We start from the raw sequence: 15,495 nt of genomic DNA, 5'->3' as shown, positions 1-15,495 counted from the left end.
TTAGGACTTTGGAATTAAGAATTCTATAATAAGTGGGGCATCAATAGACATCTTTATGTTTCATTCATTGCTAACCGAGAAGGAAAATAAAAGTGCGAGTACATAACAGAAGTGAAACTTTCAAGACAGACAAAGAAAGAGGGAGAGACCCGAGATAGAATGAGAGAGAGAGAGAGATAAAGAATATATATTTAAGTAAACAAATAGATAAAATTTACAAAAAACGGAGAAGGGTCGAGCGGTTTAGGTAAACGCCGGACACAAACCGTGGTAACAACGCGCACTACTCCGAGCGTTTATCACCCGCACAAATGCAGCGATTCCAGGACCGCAGCAACGGCACAAATTTCCGTAAGGCAATACCAATATATGCGACGCCGGAATGGATAGCACTTTATAGTACGCCCAAGCACTAGCCAGGAAACGGAAATAAGCACCAAAACGTAGGCACCAAAAACCGGCCAAAAAATTGTAGGCACCAAGGAAATATAACGCCAAAAAGTAGGTACCAAAAAAATATTTCCTACAAGTTTGCACCAACAAACAAGCGCCAAAAAGTAGGTAGTGTTATTTCTCACTAGAAATTAGCAACCACACGGAAAAACTAGCTTAAAGTGTATCTCAGATATATATATAGCTCTCTCTCTCTCTCCTTTTCCTCTACGTTATACCTTGTTTTTCTCTCGCGGAACGAAAATGCCCAAAACGTTGCACAGCCTTGAATTTTTACTCTCCATTTTCGCTCGTCCATCGACGCCTAAGAAGTTTCACTTCAAAAATATCTGCCGTTTGGAGTCGGCTTGAAACTATAGGTCCCTTCATTTGTGGAACAACATCAAGACGCACACCACAAATAGGAGGAGGAGCTCGGCCAAACACCCAAAAAGGGTGTACACGCCAATTATATATATATATATTTATTTACAGCCTTAATGCACATTAAATCCTCGAAACGCACGAAACTCGAAATTTTAGTATGTATACCGAATTCACCAAATTCAATCTGAAAGCACCGTCGCTATTTACATATATTTATATTGAGCCTTAGATGTGGGTTTAGTACTTTCGAACATTCGAGCGATCATAAATGCTCATTAACCTTCATTAGGAAAATAACATGAAAATAACTGGTGTCCCTCAATCAAAGATTTCCCACTTTTTCTCCATACTATGGCATCTCTTTGTGTTGATCAGAGTGTGGCATCACAAGCATATGTCAACGACTATTTTGTAAACAAAAACACGCGGATTGTGGAATTAGCTGCAAAATGGGAACACCACAGAAAATCCTATTGCCTCCGCCTAATTTTAATAATAAAATGTCAGCTCCAGTTACAATGAAGCCTCATTTTCTCACATCTTCGGGTATGACTTTACATGCCCGTCATCAACCGCCGCCAATGTATGGAAAACGTGGCGCCACCTACCCAGGAAAATTCCTACAAACGACAGCTAATAAGGTGGGTATTACATTTAATTTCACTTATATCCAATTAATTCCTTTGAAAAGTATTCCTCGTCAGTGGTGCCTGAACCAGAGATGGCAGTTTCCCAGTTCTGCGAAGCTTGTGATATGGAGTTGCAATCCGTAAGTGATCTGCGACGGCACAAAGCGCAACACGAAAAGTGTCCAGTAGACAATTGCAATTATCGTGGGCATCCATCAGTAATGGATAAACATGTGGCTACTCTTCACAGCTCCGGATTGTTTGATAAATTCAAAAAGCTTAGCTCGCCTGAAGAAATAGCGGCTTGGCGCGAAGAAAGAAAGCAAAAGTATGTATTCGAATGTTGCTGTTTTAATAAAATAAAACATAGTTTCTATACTCTGCAGATATCCTACATTGGAGAATTCGTTAATGCGACAACGAGCTAGAGAGCAACGTGAAAAGCGTGGTGAGCGCCTAGAAAATAGTAAAAGTAGATTTGGCAAATACGATGATCGGAAAAGAGCGCAGAATAATTCTGGATGCTCCGATAAAAACCAGAGGGGGAAACCAAATCAACACCAAAATTGTAAACCACGCACAGGCAATGAACATAACAGACGAAATAACAATAAGCGTCGCAGAAAAGATCAGAAAAACCTTGAGGAGAAAAAGCAGAATGTAGAAATAGAAAAAATTAAAGGAACAAAGAAAGAAAAAGAATTAACAATGGAAGAATCTAGGGACGAAAATGATAGTAGTTATGACGGCGTATTTATGTTTAAGGGAACAAGGGGACTGACAAATTATCAACATTTTAAGCCAAAAAAGTCAAAGGAAAAAAACGTGTTAACTGGTTTGCTGGGAATGTACGGTTCGGATGAAGATTCTGAATCAGACAACGAAGATGAAATGCTTACAGAAAGCGAAGAGGTTTCATTGGATTGCCCAGAGTTAAAAGTTGAAACTACCCGTACAGAAAAAAGTTTGGATTGTACAGCAGAGTTGGTGGAGTCTTCAAACTTTCCTACGTTAGAGATGCACCTTGATAAAAAACAGTTAAATATAGAAATTAAAAATTGTTTAATTACCGAACCAGAAAAAATCATCGAAGCTTCAGAAAATTCCACTTTCGAAGTGCATTCTAATACCAACCATTCAGAAAATTTCGAAGATGCAAAATCGCCCAATACCGACATCGATCCAATTAAACGCTTGAATCATTCAAATGAAAGTATAACTTTGCACACTTTAAATGAAGGTGAAGAATTTGTTTGCTCAGACGATGAAGCACCGGAAGAGGTTCCAATCCAACGTACAACAGATCTACCAATGCCTACCCAAACGGAGAAGCCCATCGAAAATACGACAAATAACGCAAGCAACAGATTACCACCTGGTAAACGTACAAAAGCAAATCAACCTTCTCGTATTCAGAAGTCAAAGTCTGGTCTGGACTATCGTAAAATCCATTTGCGTAAACAAAATACGTTGTTGGAAAAGTTACTCGCGCCTGACATACGCCATGAACGCAATGTGTTACTCCAATGTGTTCGTTACGTATGCGAGAATAATTTTTTTGGAATTGGTGAAAAAAGGGAAGACTAGAAATAGAAAAATGCTTCAATAAAATTTAAGTTGAAAATTTATGTAGTCGTAAACTTGTTTTAATTATATTCTTAAACCTAGCATAGCTTTCTTAGTTGGGAGTCTGTTGTCCCATTTGTGCTCCTCCGCCTGAGGCAACTCCTGCACCAACGGAATTGTCTTGACTTTGTTGCAATTGTTGCTGAGCCATTTGCTGCTGCTGTTGTTGCTGTGCTAGTTGCTGCGCATGCTGCTGCTGACGCTGTTGCTGTTGTTGACGCGCAGCGTGTGTGTATTTTGCCTACAAAAAACGGCATTCAGATTAAAGTCGAAAGTTGTATGAATTTTATGAGCTCCTACCTTGGACTCTTCTAGTTCACGCACTCTGTAACGTGCATGTTGTATCCGATGCCAAGCCATTTGCAGAACTTTCGCAGAGGCATAGCCGGAACCTTCGTGAGGTTGTCCAGTGGAGACTTGGGTCAAGTAATTGATTTGCTCACTCAGCTTTGATTCCACATTGGATAAAGATTTCAGAAATTGCTGAGTTTGAGTTTCTGCACTTTTCTGTGAAGATTTTTCTTTGCTCAGTTCCTGAAGTGCTTGGCCTGGAGTGATTAAGAGAAATATTATATTTATCACAATGAAATCACATATGCTTGAGGAAAGTACCTGCGCTTTGAAGACACATTATAATTTCCGCTTCTATTTCGTCGAGAGCGTGTATTTTGTCCAAAGGATTATGTGCCATTTTCTGTTTATTTCCTTAGTGTTATAGAATGATAATATCTATGAAAGCCTTTAATATTATCAGAGAACGTTGGCATCTACTGTCAACCAGATCAGCTGATAGAATTTTACATTGGTCTCCAAAACTAACAGTGCTGCTTCTTTCAAGTAATAAATTTTATCAAATGCAGAGATTTTATTATTTCTCTGCAAACCGGCCATGAAAATGTGTGGCATTTTCTACATTCTACAAAAAGTGAAGACGAGAGTTTTCTGTTGTCTTTATTTTATATGTGTACACAAGTTCGTGAAAATAGTTGTGCGAAAACTGTATTCCCACAAAAAACAGTACAGCCTCCTTTTATATTATGTCAAAATATTCCTGCCCTAACCACTGTTTATTCTGCTCATACACACCCCGTGGAAAAAAATAAAGACGTCACTATTTTTTTATAAAAGTTATATAAATGGGTTGGTGCGTGACTACCATTCGGAATTCAAAGACACAACGTAGGTTCGAATCTCGGTGAAACACCAAAATTAAGAAAAACCTTTTTCTAATAGCGGTCGCCCCTCGGCAGGCAATGGCAAACCTCCGAGTGTATTTCTGCCATGAAAAAGTTCTTTATAAAAAAAATATCTGCCGTTCGGAGTCGACTTGAAACTGTAGGTCCCTCCATTTGTGGAACAACATCAAGACGCACACCACAAATAGGAGGAGGAGCACGGCAAACACCCAAAAAGGGTGTACGGGCCCATTATATATATATATGTATGCTTGAATTTTTTATATGGAAGGAAAATCTTTTATATTTCTATTATATAACAGTAGTGTGTTTATAATTTTGCAACTGGGCGCAAATGAGAATAAATCGTAGGGGTATGAATTAATAATTAATAAAAACTATTAATAATAATAGTTAGGGCAAGTATTTCTCTATAGAAACGTTTTTCTAAAGCCATGATAACCCGTCTCTCTATTATACGAGTAATCACCCGTGTAGACTCTCGTTATGTTAAGAGGTTGGCAACCCAGTTAGTCATTTCGGCAGTCGAGTTATTTTTCGAGCAAATATCTGAGTGTGTAATTTTAATAGCTTGTTATACTGTAAATTGTTTTAAAAATTGCCAAAATATGTTAATTATTTAGTTTAATTAGTGGCGCACACGTGTATATTAAGTTTTGGAGCCATAGCAGGGTTTTAAGAATATAAACAACAGTAAAGCTATTCTCCCTTTGCCCAAAAATCATCGCACTGTTGTTGCTTTTGTCGTCGACGTCGCTGCCATAGAGTCACATCGCTTTCGAACTACTTCCACTGCCGCAGCTGACTACGCTGTCTCCACCGACGACGCTGTATTGAAAACAGAACAAAACATATTTTATTAAAGTTTATTAATAAAAGTTTGTGATTAAGTCATTTTATGAGAAAAGCAAATTGCCTAATACGTTGTGCTTTTAAAAGAGATTAATAATAGTAACATTTCGACCCTGAGCAATAATTGTGTTAATATCAACGTACATACATATGTATCTCTTCAATCGGTTTTACAATTACAAACAACTATAGGAACAAGCAAAGATTATATATTCGAATTGTTCGCATTCCCGGTGATTACTTGTGCCGGTGCAATCACAAATTGCTATGAATCGCACAGGAGAAAGTGGAACTTCTGCAGCGGCGTAAAAATAAAATAAACAAATTTAGATATTCTTATCAAGGTTGGATAGTTTAATTATCTGGTAAGCATACACACTTACTTGCATTTGATAAAGTGATCATAGGTGGCGTGAGCTGAACTTGTGCTGAAGGTACATCCAAAATCATTCCTTAGCACATTTTTCTAATCCTCTTGAGTGGGTCCACATTTGGAACATTGTTTCTATATAACAAAAACAAAAATAATAATAATAGTAAAAGCTGCCTAGAAATAATTGGATGAGGCTTTGTGAAAAGTAGAGGTCCGTAAAGATCTTCAGATCAATGTGCTAACCTCTATCTCTGTAAATATGCACCTAAATCTATCTAACTAGCATTTAAATTGGAAGTCAAAATTCTCTAAGGATGAAAATGATAAAGTATCTTCGAAAAGCATCGAACCTATGTAGATATTTTGTTATTGTCATTTTAACTATATTCAAAGTAAACCAATTCCCCGAGTTTCATTACTGCAAAAACAATAAAAAAGAACGAACTTTGGCTCTTAAAAGCAACTACAACATTCTCTACTACTTCTATTGCGGTGGTAAATGCACATTGCGAATGCCCATATACCAGTCTCGTGGATTGTCGCCTTTTGGTTTCCGTTTGAGTGTTTCCCTTTCGCCGCAATCTCTTTTCCACCAGCTAACATCAAGAGCATGTATAGTATAATGTGCCGTCTGTACTGTTGATGCGTCATCCGAGTTGCACATTTTGTGTTAGAGTGCAACCCAAGAGTAGCCAACAACCACTGTAGCAACAACCATTGCCAGCATTATAACGGCGACAATGGCGGCAGCAATAATATGCACTTTACTTCATGCAATTTTCCGGGCTTGTTTCTTGCTGCTTTTTCTGCTTTTTTCCTTCTTTTGTTTAGTTGTATTTGTTTTGTTATTTGCACAAAAGAGCAACCAACAAAAGAGGGCGGCAAGTGGTCGTTTTCAGGAGTAGCAAAACAACAGTAATAGTATGTCGAAAGAAATGCAGTCTGAATTGCAAAAAAACAAAATAGCAGGATGACAGTGTCGTATTTTATTACATAAACAAAATAAATATTGATTTTGGTGATAATGCTTCAGTATACTATGTTGTTGTTGTAGCAGCATAAACATTCCCCATACTTACATACGGGAGGGCTGCTGGAGTGACAGTCCTTGGCCGGATATAAATCCGGGTCGTTTCGGTAACATAGAACCGACTGTCGGGAAAACGTTCATGTCAGTATGCTTTCTTTTAGTTTACTTGCTTCATATTTTAGGAATTTCGCTGGAGTGACGTCCTTATATCCTATATAGACGGTGGCGTTAATCGGGATTAACGACTTAATTCGGAATTATGTATGTCAGGAATTAAGTGCCCATTAGTGGCTTGATTGATGGGTAACTATACCTAATTCCCATCGCTTAAGCGGATTAGGGGAATTTTCTATAGCAGCCTTGCATTATTAAATGACAGTTTATATATACATACAGTGCACTCGCGGTAGCTCGAATAGCCGCTAAGTCGAACGACGTGCTAACTCGAACACATTTTTTTCCCTATTGACTACTTTGTAACTCGAACAATATTAAAAAGCGCTATAACTCGAACAAAAAAACAAATTTATTTGTACACACATTCTTTTCAAACATGTACATTTTGTACATACATACATATGTAATAGTATATGTTTATAAATTCTATGTATACTAGTGTATTGTCCATATGAATATTTCGGCGTTAATACCCTGTTAGTTTTCTGGGAACAACATCTTGCATTGACCAAATTGCTTTAAATTTGTCATTTGTAGTGTATCAGTGCACGTGAGTAATGGATCGTAAAAGGTTGAAGTGTTTAACATTAAAAGAGAGGGCTGAAGTCCTTAACAAAATTAAACGTGGACGTAGTGTTACTTCTCTAGCGAAGAAATATGGGGTAGCCAAGTCCACCATAAGTCTTATAAAAAAGAAAGATAAGGCAATTTTAAAAGCAGTAAAAAACACGTTTTTGGGTCCTGGGAAGAGGAGAACTTAAAAAGCTTCTGAGTTTCCTAAAATGGAAGCCGCTTTATACAAATGGTTTCTGTCCCAAAGAAAAAAGAATTACCCAATAAGTGGACTCATCTTGAAAGAAAAAGCGAAAGCTTGCCAGTGACGGGTGGCTTCAAAACTTTAAGAAACGTTATGGAGTACGTTTGTTAAAAATTTCTGGAGAAAAACTGTCATCACAGCCAGAGCTGGTAGACTCTTTCAAAATGGCTTTACAAGAAAAAATAAAGGAAATGGAGATATGTGCCGACCAAATATATAACGCCGACGAGTCCGGATTGTACTGGAAACTTCTTCCTGAGAAAACTTATGTTTCGTTGTCGGAAAAACAAGCACCGGGAAGAAAGTCTGAAAAGCAGCGTTTTACATTTATGGCATGCACTAACGCTACCGGCAACCATAAGCTTAAACTTCTCGTTATTGGCAAAGCAAGAAATCCTCGTGTTTTCAAAAATTTTAACTGTCCGGTGGAGTACAAAAATTCCAAATCAGCCTGGATGACTTCGGCGATTTTCAAAGACTGGTTTCATAATTCGTTCGTGCCGCAGGTAAAATCCAGATTCATTAAAACAATTTTTTTAACCAAGTTAAATGACCTTAATATTTAGGTAAGAAAATATTTGAAAGATGGGGGACTACCTGAGACGGCTCTTCTTCTAATTGATAATGCCCCATCACATCCCAACGAAATCGAATTAAAGTCCGAGGATGGTTTAATTTTAACTATGTTTATGCCGCCGAATGTGACACCATTGATCCAGCCAATGGACCAAAATGTAATTCGTATAACGAAACTATACTACAGAAATTTTCTACTGGCTTCCATTTTCAACAATAATTGCGATATAACCGAATCTATGAAAAAAATTTATTTAAGAGACTCAGTAACTTTCTTAGATGCAGCTTGGAGTCGGTTAGAAAAGGAAACTGTATCCAAATGTTGGAAAAACATTTTGAGTTTTGCCAACTTAGGCGACTCTGATGAAGATAATATTCCATTGAGCATTTGAAAAAAAACAATTGTTGGAAGAAAACCAGATAGTAACAGACTCTCTTCTTAATAAGCTTAACAATTTAGCCCCACAGGTATTCTGACTGGAATATATGTTTTAAAACTTTGACTTCTTTATGAAAAACATAATTTACAGGTCGAATTTACGCTTCATGATGTTAACAAATGGAATGATGGTGCCGAATTTACCGACACAGAAGTAATAATTGAAACTAGTGATTCTGAGTCTGAGTTTAACAACACAACTGAGACATGTGAGTGGATATCATCTGAGGAGGCAGTTAGCTCTATCAATAAGGTAATTCAGTGGGCCACAACTGAACAAGTAAGCCCCGCAAAGGTTAACACTCTTCAATTGCTGCGTGAAAAAGCCATATTCAACATTGCTGCAGGCAAGAAAAGACAAACACACATTACAACTTTATTTTCGGCTTAACTTTTCTGTTAAAGCTGACTTTTTTGTGTAACTGACACAAAAACTGCCAAATATTTGATGAAAAATATTGAAACGAATTAATTATTTTAAACATATTCATGTTCATATCCATATGTAAATAAATAAATAAATTTAATTGAAAAAAATCGATATCGATGACTGCTTTTTTAACATAGCACACTCAATTGATAAGTCGAACAAATTCGATAAATCGAACAGCGCCTGTTTTAATTAGTTCGAGTTATCGCGAGTGCACTGTATTATGAATGAAATATAATGTAACTTTAAAAAAAAGAACAAGAAAGGCTGGATGCAATGATAGTCTGCACTGACAAGTTCGAAATTACATTAAATGTTTTAATATTTCGGAACAGTTTGAGAAATTGCAATTTTAAATAATTATTTCTTAGTATTAAGGCACCTAATACCCGTATTTGTTGCCTGCGATCCATCTTTTATTGACAAAACTATCCAATAAGTAAATCAGCTGCTTACTAGTCCATGTAAAAACCGTCTGTAGTACTACAATTTTAATCAGAATTAGATACGCCGGTAATATCGATTAACGCCGCCGTCTGCCTAGATTATTACTCAAATCTAATTCTTTTTGTTTTTGTTTTCGTTCTAACCCTTTTAAAAGGGGAAATCATTCAGTTTTTGCAGTTTGCTTTTGAATCGGCAGCATAAAATATATTCCATAAATGTTTAAGCTTCTTGAAATGTTGGTCCGATAATGCTGTAAAGGGCTGTTAGTTGCTGTTTTGGAGTAGCCATTTAAGGCCAACCATAGTCTGTGAATCACTAAGTTGTTACTACCTTTGATTGGAATTTTCATTATACATTTTTATCAATACATTTTTTTTGCACAAATTTTGACTGGACATTGATCACTATGCGCCAATGTGTGCTTGCCTCTGTGCCTCAATGACACTTGGGGTTTACAGTCATCCAGCCAGCGCTAGGCTGTGACTACAATGTTTACTCCAACGACGGCGCCAATGTTCGCAGGGGACCTAGGCTGCTGGCTGCCGGTCTGCCAGGTTGTCAATGTGCCATCTTACTCTACACAAACATATGTATGTATGGAGTTAGTGTGTATGTATGTATGTATGTATGTTGGCTTGCCAATGGCTCACACCACAAACTGTTGCTTCTGTGTCGCTGTATTGCTGCATCACAGCAACAACTCTGCAAGAAGGGAATTTGTAATCGTGCTCGTTGTTAACATTTTGTTCCGTTCCTATTTAGTTGTTGCGACAAATGTGAAAATTCATTCATGCATTGGTGTGCACTATTTTATATGTATGCGCATGTGTTTGTCAGTTGACAATTTACTTGACAATTTTTGTCTGCTCGACAGTCGTAAAATGGGTTTTGAAAATTGGGAAGTTGTCTTAAATAGAAGCAATCAGATCAAATCATTCCACGCGCCCATAATTTAAGTTGATGTCTTAAACGCACGAACTACACACTCGCATACATACATACGTACTTATTTATGTGCATGGGCTGCTGTGTCGGCCTGCCGCCTAACAAATCCCATACGGCGGCAAGAACGGCGCTGATCTTCACGCTTCAATTGCCCACACTCTACAGGGCGCACTAATTTTAGGTTGCACAAACAAATGTTTTCGTTTTTGCTCTGGTCTATTGTACAATAAAGGGCAAGAGTGTGGCGTATGGCTGCTGCATTGCGTCACACTTGATTGAAATCGATAAGGTGGGACAATATACAGCTTTTCATATTTAGGCACCAATAAGGAAACATAAATTCTGTGCCACACACGTGATGGCTGCAGATGAAGAGAGTTCATGATTCTTCGGTAGCTGCTGTGTTTGTTTTTTTGGCTTTTTGTTATTTTGGATAAAACATTGAAGTACACATATGTACATATATATGTATGTACACTTTTGTAATTTAAGACTAATTAGAAAATGTTTTTGAAATATTACAAGGAAATGCACTTTGGAGCATTTAGTTTCTATTTTATTTCGAATTCAATTGATTTTACTCTTGAACCATAATAAATCATTAAATTTCTATTTTCAAATTGAATTATTAATGAACTTCCGCTCAAAGAATAAACCTATTGAGCTCACAGTTTTCTGCAGCAAATTGAAGTAGCGTGTAGCTAGTGCATAACTAGTGATTAAGGGAACATTACTGGTTCTTGATCTATCTCCCACGAATTAGCAAGTGCCGCTCTCTTCAAAACTTTGATTCTGTTTCGACTTGTACTACTCTTACATTTAGCTCTGTAGATAATATAGGGTGGGCCATGTAAAATTTGCTTTTTGAATCGGCTATAAACAAAAACTAATCAATATTTTTTCAAACTTTTTTTTTTATTTTGAAGATTGAACATTGCCATTTATGAATGAAAAATAATATCGTTCAAATGACTGCCACGACTGGCTTTAGAGTAGGCCATTCGATCAACCCAATTTTTAAGCACATTTTCGATTGTTTGGAATCCAATTTCATGAATGGCAACTTCCATTTCATGTTTTAAAGCATCAATCGTCTCTGGATGGTTCGCATAGCATTTGTCCTTAACGGCTCCCCACAAAAAATAGTCCAACGGGCTTAAATCACAGCTCCGAGGCGGCTAATTGATATCGGAATTTCGGCTGATTATCGGTTTTCAAAAACGGTAGTTCGAGTGTAACTTTGGCAGTGTGACAAGTTGTCCGTCCTGTTGAAACCAAATGTCGCCCATGTCATCCTCTTCAATTTTTGGAAACAACTCGTTGAGCATGTCACGGTAACGCTCGCCATTTACTGTAACCGCGGCTCCTCGCTCATTTTCGAAAAAAATGGCCCGATGATGGCGCCAGACTAAAAACCGCACCAACCAGTAACTCGTTGTGGATGCATTTGCTGCTCTACAGTAACGTGTGAATTTTCTGAGCCCCAAATCCGGCAATTTTGCTTATTGACGTAGCCACCGATGTGAAAATGAGCTTCATCAGAAAAGAAGAAGAAGACTCACCACTTTGGAAATAGGTTTTCAATATTTCCCAATTTTGTTCAAGCGTATAGCGTCCCATTTCGTAAATGTCAAACCTTTAAGTAAATTATGAACACATTTGACATGTCATTTGTGTTACCATTCTCAAAAAAATAGGTGGTTCAAAAGGCAAACGCTATATGGCCCATCCTGTAGAAAGAAACTAAGGGAAGAGAAGCACTAATTCTGTAGGTCATAGAAACTCTTAGCCGATATTACCAAGGGCTGCCGCTTCAGTAAACTAGGCTTGTCTAGTGCGCTGAACAATATTGGCGTGGTCTAGGCTGTTCCGAAGGAGATACATTTATGATGCTTTCCATTTCAATTCAACCGGGCTATTCGGGTCATGCTCTTCGATTTCGATGTAACTCAAATATGTTGCTCTCTGGTCAAAATAATAAGTTTATCAACAATTTTGTTTTTCGGCTCAAAATCGATTTTTTTTAATTATATAAGAAAATGTTTTTTTTTTAATGCTCATAACTTGGCCAAAAATGAACCGTTCAAAATGATCGTCATTACCTACACGAGCGATTTTATGTAGAAACAATTGCAAAAAAGTAGTTGAACATTTTTTATTTTGCAAAATTCAATATTTTAAAAAGTGTATTGTTTTTTTTTGTAACTTTTTCCGAATCAACAGGACACCTCAAACTTCAATTGAGATGAATGCCCAGTAGCTAATATAAAATGAGTTGATTTGGAGTAATGAAGTTTTGAGTAAAAACCCTGTTTCGCACTTTTTGTTTTTTGCAAAATAAAAAATGTTCAACTACTTTTTTGCGATTCTTTCTACATGAAGTCGCTCTTGTAAGTAATGACGAACATTTTGAGCCCAGAATCATTAAAATCGGTTCATTTTTGACCCAATTATGAACATTAAAAAAAGAAAGTTTCTTATATAATTAAAAGAAATTGATTTTGAGCCGAAAAACAAAATTGTCGATAAATCTTGAAAAACAAATTTTTCGGGCGAACAAAAAAATACGCGTCTCATTATTTTCACCAGAGAGCATGAGTTACATCGAAATCGAAGAACATGAGCCGAATAGCCCGGTTGAATTGAAATGGAAAGCATCTTATTAAGGGGTTATACGCAGTTATGAAGCAAATAAAAGGCGGGTTGTCAAGGATTTATCCTGAAGAAACTTCAGAATATTTTAATTTGAAAATTTTTGGCGGTTATAAAAGCATCCTTCAAGAACATAACAAAATTTTTTATTTATGAAAATGTTGATTATAGAGCGCGCTGCAGGCGATTTCTGGAACCTCCTTTAAAAAAAGACGATTTACGGTGTACATCGTAACTCAGGATTGGATTATCTGAAATCAAAAAACCAAAAAAATTTTGTTAATATATTAGATTATCTAGTAATTAATCGTTCGCTAATCAAAATAGTGAATTTTCACAAAATGGCAGCTTTTAAAAGAAATGATTTCGATTTTTACGTTAAAATTTGGCCGTAAATTGATTATAAAATGGAAAATAAGTATCAGATTTACAAAAGGAACGATTAATTACTAGAAAATGTATCTTTAAAGATTGAGTTAAAACGATTGACTGATCAAACAAGCCGTTTTCGAGATATCGTGTACACCGACTTGAAAAATGCCGCTTTGAAAAAAACACGTTTAAAGTTTCAATACCTACCTTAAAACGTGCCGAGGCATCTCTACATATTTAGGTATAACTCCGAAAGTATTGCTTAGATCTACTTCAAATTTCGTGCGTATACTTTTGAATATATGTACATTACAAAAATGCAATAAAAAAAAATCGATTTTTTTGAAAGTCATAACTGCGTATAACCCCTTAAACTTTTCTATTATCAAACTTAAATTTATTTATTTAAGCAGCAGAGAAATACTTGGCATTTGTTTTGATATTTGCGATAAAAATAAGAAATTTTATAAATGAACGACGAAAAATTAATAACAGCCACAAAGTGGCTCACCGATTAGAAGGTAGACCTAACGGATACAATCTACAGAAACTGCAACGAATTGAAAACAACTAAAATAACAAAAAAATTACGCTGAAATCAATATACTTCCAAGAAAACATAAAAACATACGCAAAATCAAACGAAATTTAATTAACAAATGAAAACGAAATACTCTAAAAGAAATATAAAACCATCGATTCAAAACGAAAATGATTCAACACAATTAAAAAAAAAGACGATAGACATCATAAAAAACTAGAAGCTGCCGTAATAACTGTAGTCTGTACAGTGCAGTTTTACGTCAAAATACATTTTTATCTTTAATGAAAAAAAAAAAATTGATCTCAAATGTTGTCATTAATTATATTTCAATGCCGATGGTTTATGGTTCTGGCATTACTAATATTGTAACGTTACGGCTATGGCATTGTGGCTATCGCAGCACTAATTGTAATGTTAGAATAGGCCTCTTCTATTCCCCACTTCTCTGCTCGGCTCACTTGACGAAAAATTTGCATTTGAATGCAACAACAAAGTTATCGAGCAAGATTTACCGCCAGCAAGTATTGGTATTACTCATTAGACTGGTATAACTCAATGCCTTACAAACCTATTTAATTTTAAGCATCTCTATTCCAGCGCCGCCAAAATATATTTATTTATATCAGTTGCTTCATCTATTTGCCACTTGCTAGCGCTTGATGGAAAGAAGAGACCTAACTACTCAGGAGCCCAGAAAGCTCAAAGATCGACTTAAGTTTTCCAAATCTTTCAATTTGCCAAACTTAGTCCCGATGAAATACAGTTCTTTCCCGATGAAATACAGTATTTGAAATGATTTGGCACTACAAATTAAATGTATAAAAGAGAACTTGTGCTTCAAGCACGAACTGCTCCGTTGGGACCTACACGATCTACTTCAAGTCGACTGCGAACGGCAGATGGTTTTTTATGAGGAGCTTTTTCATGGCCGAAATACCCTTCGATGTTTCATGAGAAACAGATTCGAACCTGGGTACTTCCGTAGTCACTGCGGCGACCGCCAGATACTTTGTTGAATATACTCAAAAACTGCTGAATACATTAAAATAATTTTTAATTAAAAACAATTTTTTTTTGTGGGTGAGGTAGGGTTCAAAATTTCTTCGCACTTACAGCGACCGTAGTCTACTGCGTTGAGTGGTATGGCCACGAAAGCAATCCCTCCTTTCCTTCTGGAGAGACACCCTCCCAGGACTACTTTCTGCATTGCTTCGGGATGGCCAAAACGTCATCCATAAAGGCCCAATTCTAATCACCCACGTTTGGGTGTACCATATTTGTTGTAAGCTTTCATGCTATAGGATCGTCTTCTTGTGTGTGTGTCTGTCTAATTTCTTATTCTTTCAATTGATTTGCTACCACTACTACTATGTTTCTATCTTTTCTCTAATACCTTCTACAACTTTTTTACTACTAACTATAATTTTAATATTAATTTTATTGTAACTTTTTTATCTAGGATTTAAATATGTAAGCTAATCTTAATAGTAAAAATACCTTACAATTGTATTTTTGACTTAAATAAAATAAATAAGTGAATAAATAAAATAAGTAAATAAATAAATAATTAA

The 15,495-nt window shown here is 36.4% G+C and overlaps 3 protein-coding genes across 3 annotated transcripts in view; 2 read left to right on the top strand and 1 right to left on the bottom strand.

Annotated features, from left to right (window-relative positions):
• The first annotated feature begins 1,198 nt into the window (after positions 1-1,198).
• LOC128864170 (FMR1-interacting protein NUFIP1) lies at positions 1,199-3,080 on the top strand. Its single transcript, XM_054103700.1, has 3 exons — positions 1,199-1,460; positions 1,511-1,776; positions 1,835-3,080. The coding sequence occupies exons 1-3, from the start codon at positions 1,269-1,271 to the stop codon at positions 3,033-3,035; spliced, it is 1,659 nt and encodes a 552-aa protein (XP_053959675.1). The 5' UTR covers positions 1,199-1,268; the 3' UTR covers positions 3,036-3,080.
• On the bottom strand, positions 3,055-3,869 carry LOC128864171 (mediator of RNA polymerase II transcription subunit 11). The gene is made up of 3 exons (XM_054103701.1): positions 3,687-3,869; positions 3,375-3,622; positions 3,055-3,315 (listed from the first exon to the last, which is right to left on the bottom strand). Exons 1-3 carry the CDS (start codon positions 3,763-3,765, stop codon positions 3,127-3,129), a joined length of 516 nt encoding a protein of 171 aa, XP_053959676.1. The 5' UTR covers positions 3,766-3,869; the 3' UTR covers positions 3,055-3,126.
• An 896-nt stretch (positions 3,870-4,765) lies between these two features.
• The window catches only part of LOC128863897 (uncharacterized), a 76,356-nt gene continuing 65,626 nt past the window's right edge, over positions 4,766-15,495 (top strand). The window contains 1 exon segment of the mRNA XM_054103304.1: positions 4,766-5,487. The gene's annotated coding sequence lies outside the window, so the exon portion shown is untranslated.

Source organism: Anastrepha ludens, chromosome 5 (genome assembly GCF_028408465.1).
Source record: "Anastrepha ludens isolate Willacy chromosome 5, idAnaLude1.1, whole genome shotgun sequence".
NCBI lineage: Eukaryota > Metazoa > Arthropoda > Insecta > Diptera > Tephritidae > Anastrepha > Anastrepha ludens.
This window is presented reverse-complemented; position numbering and strand designations above follow the sequence as displayed.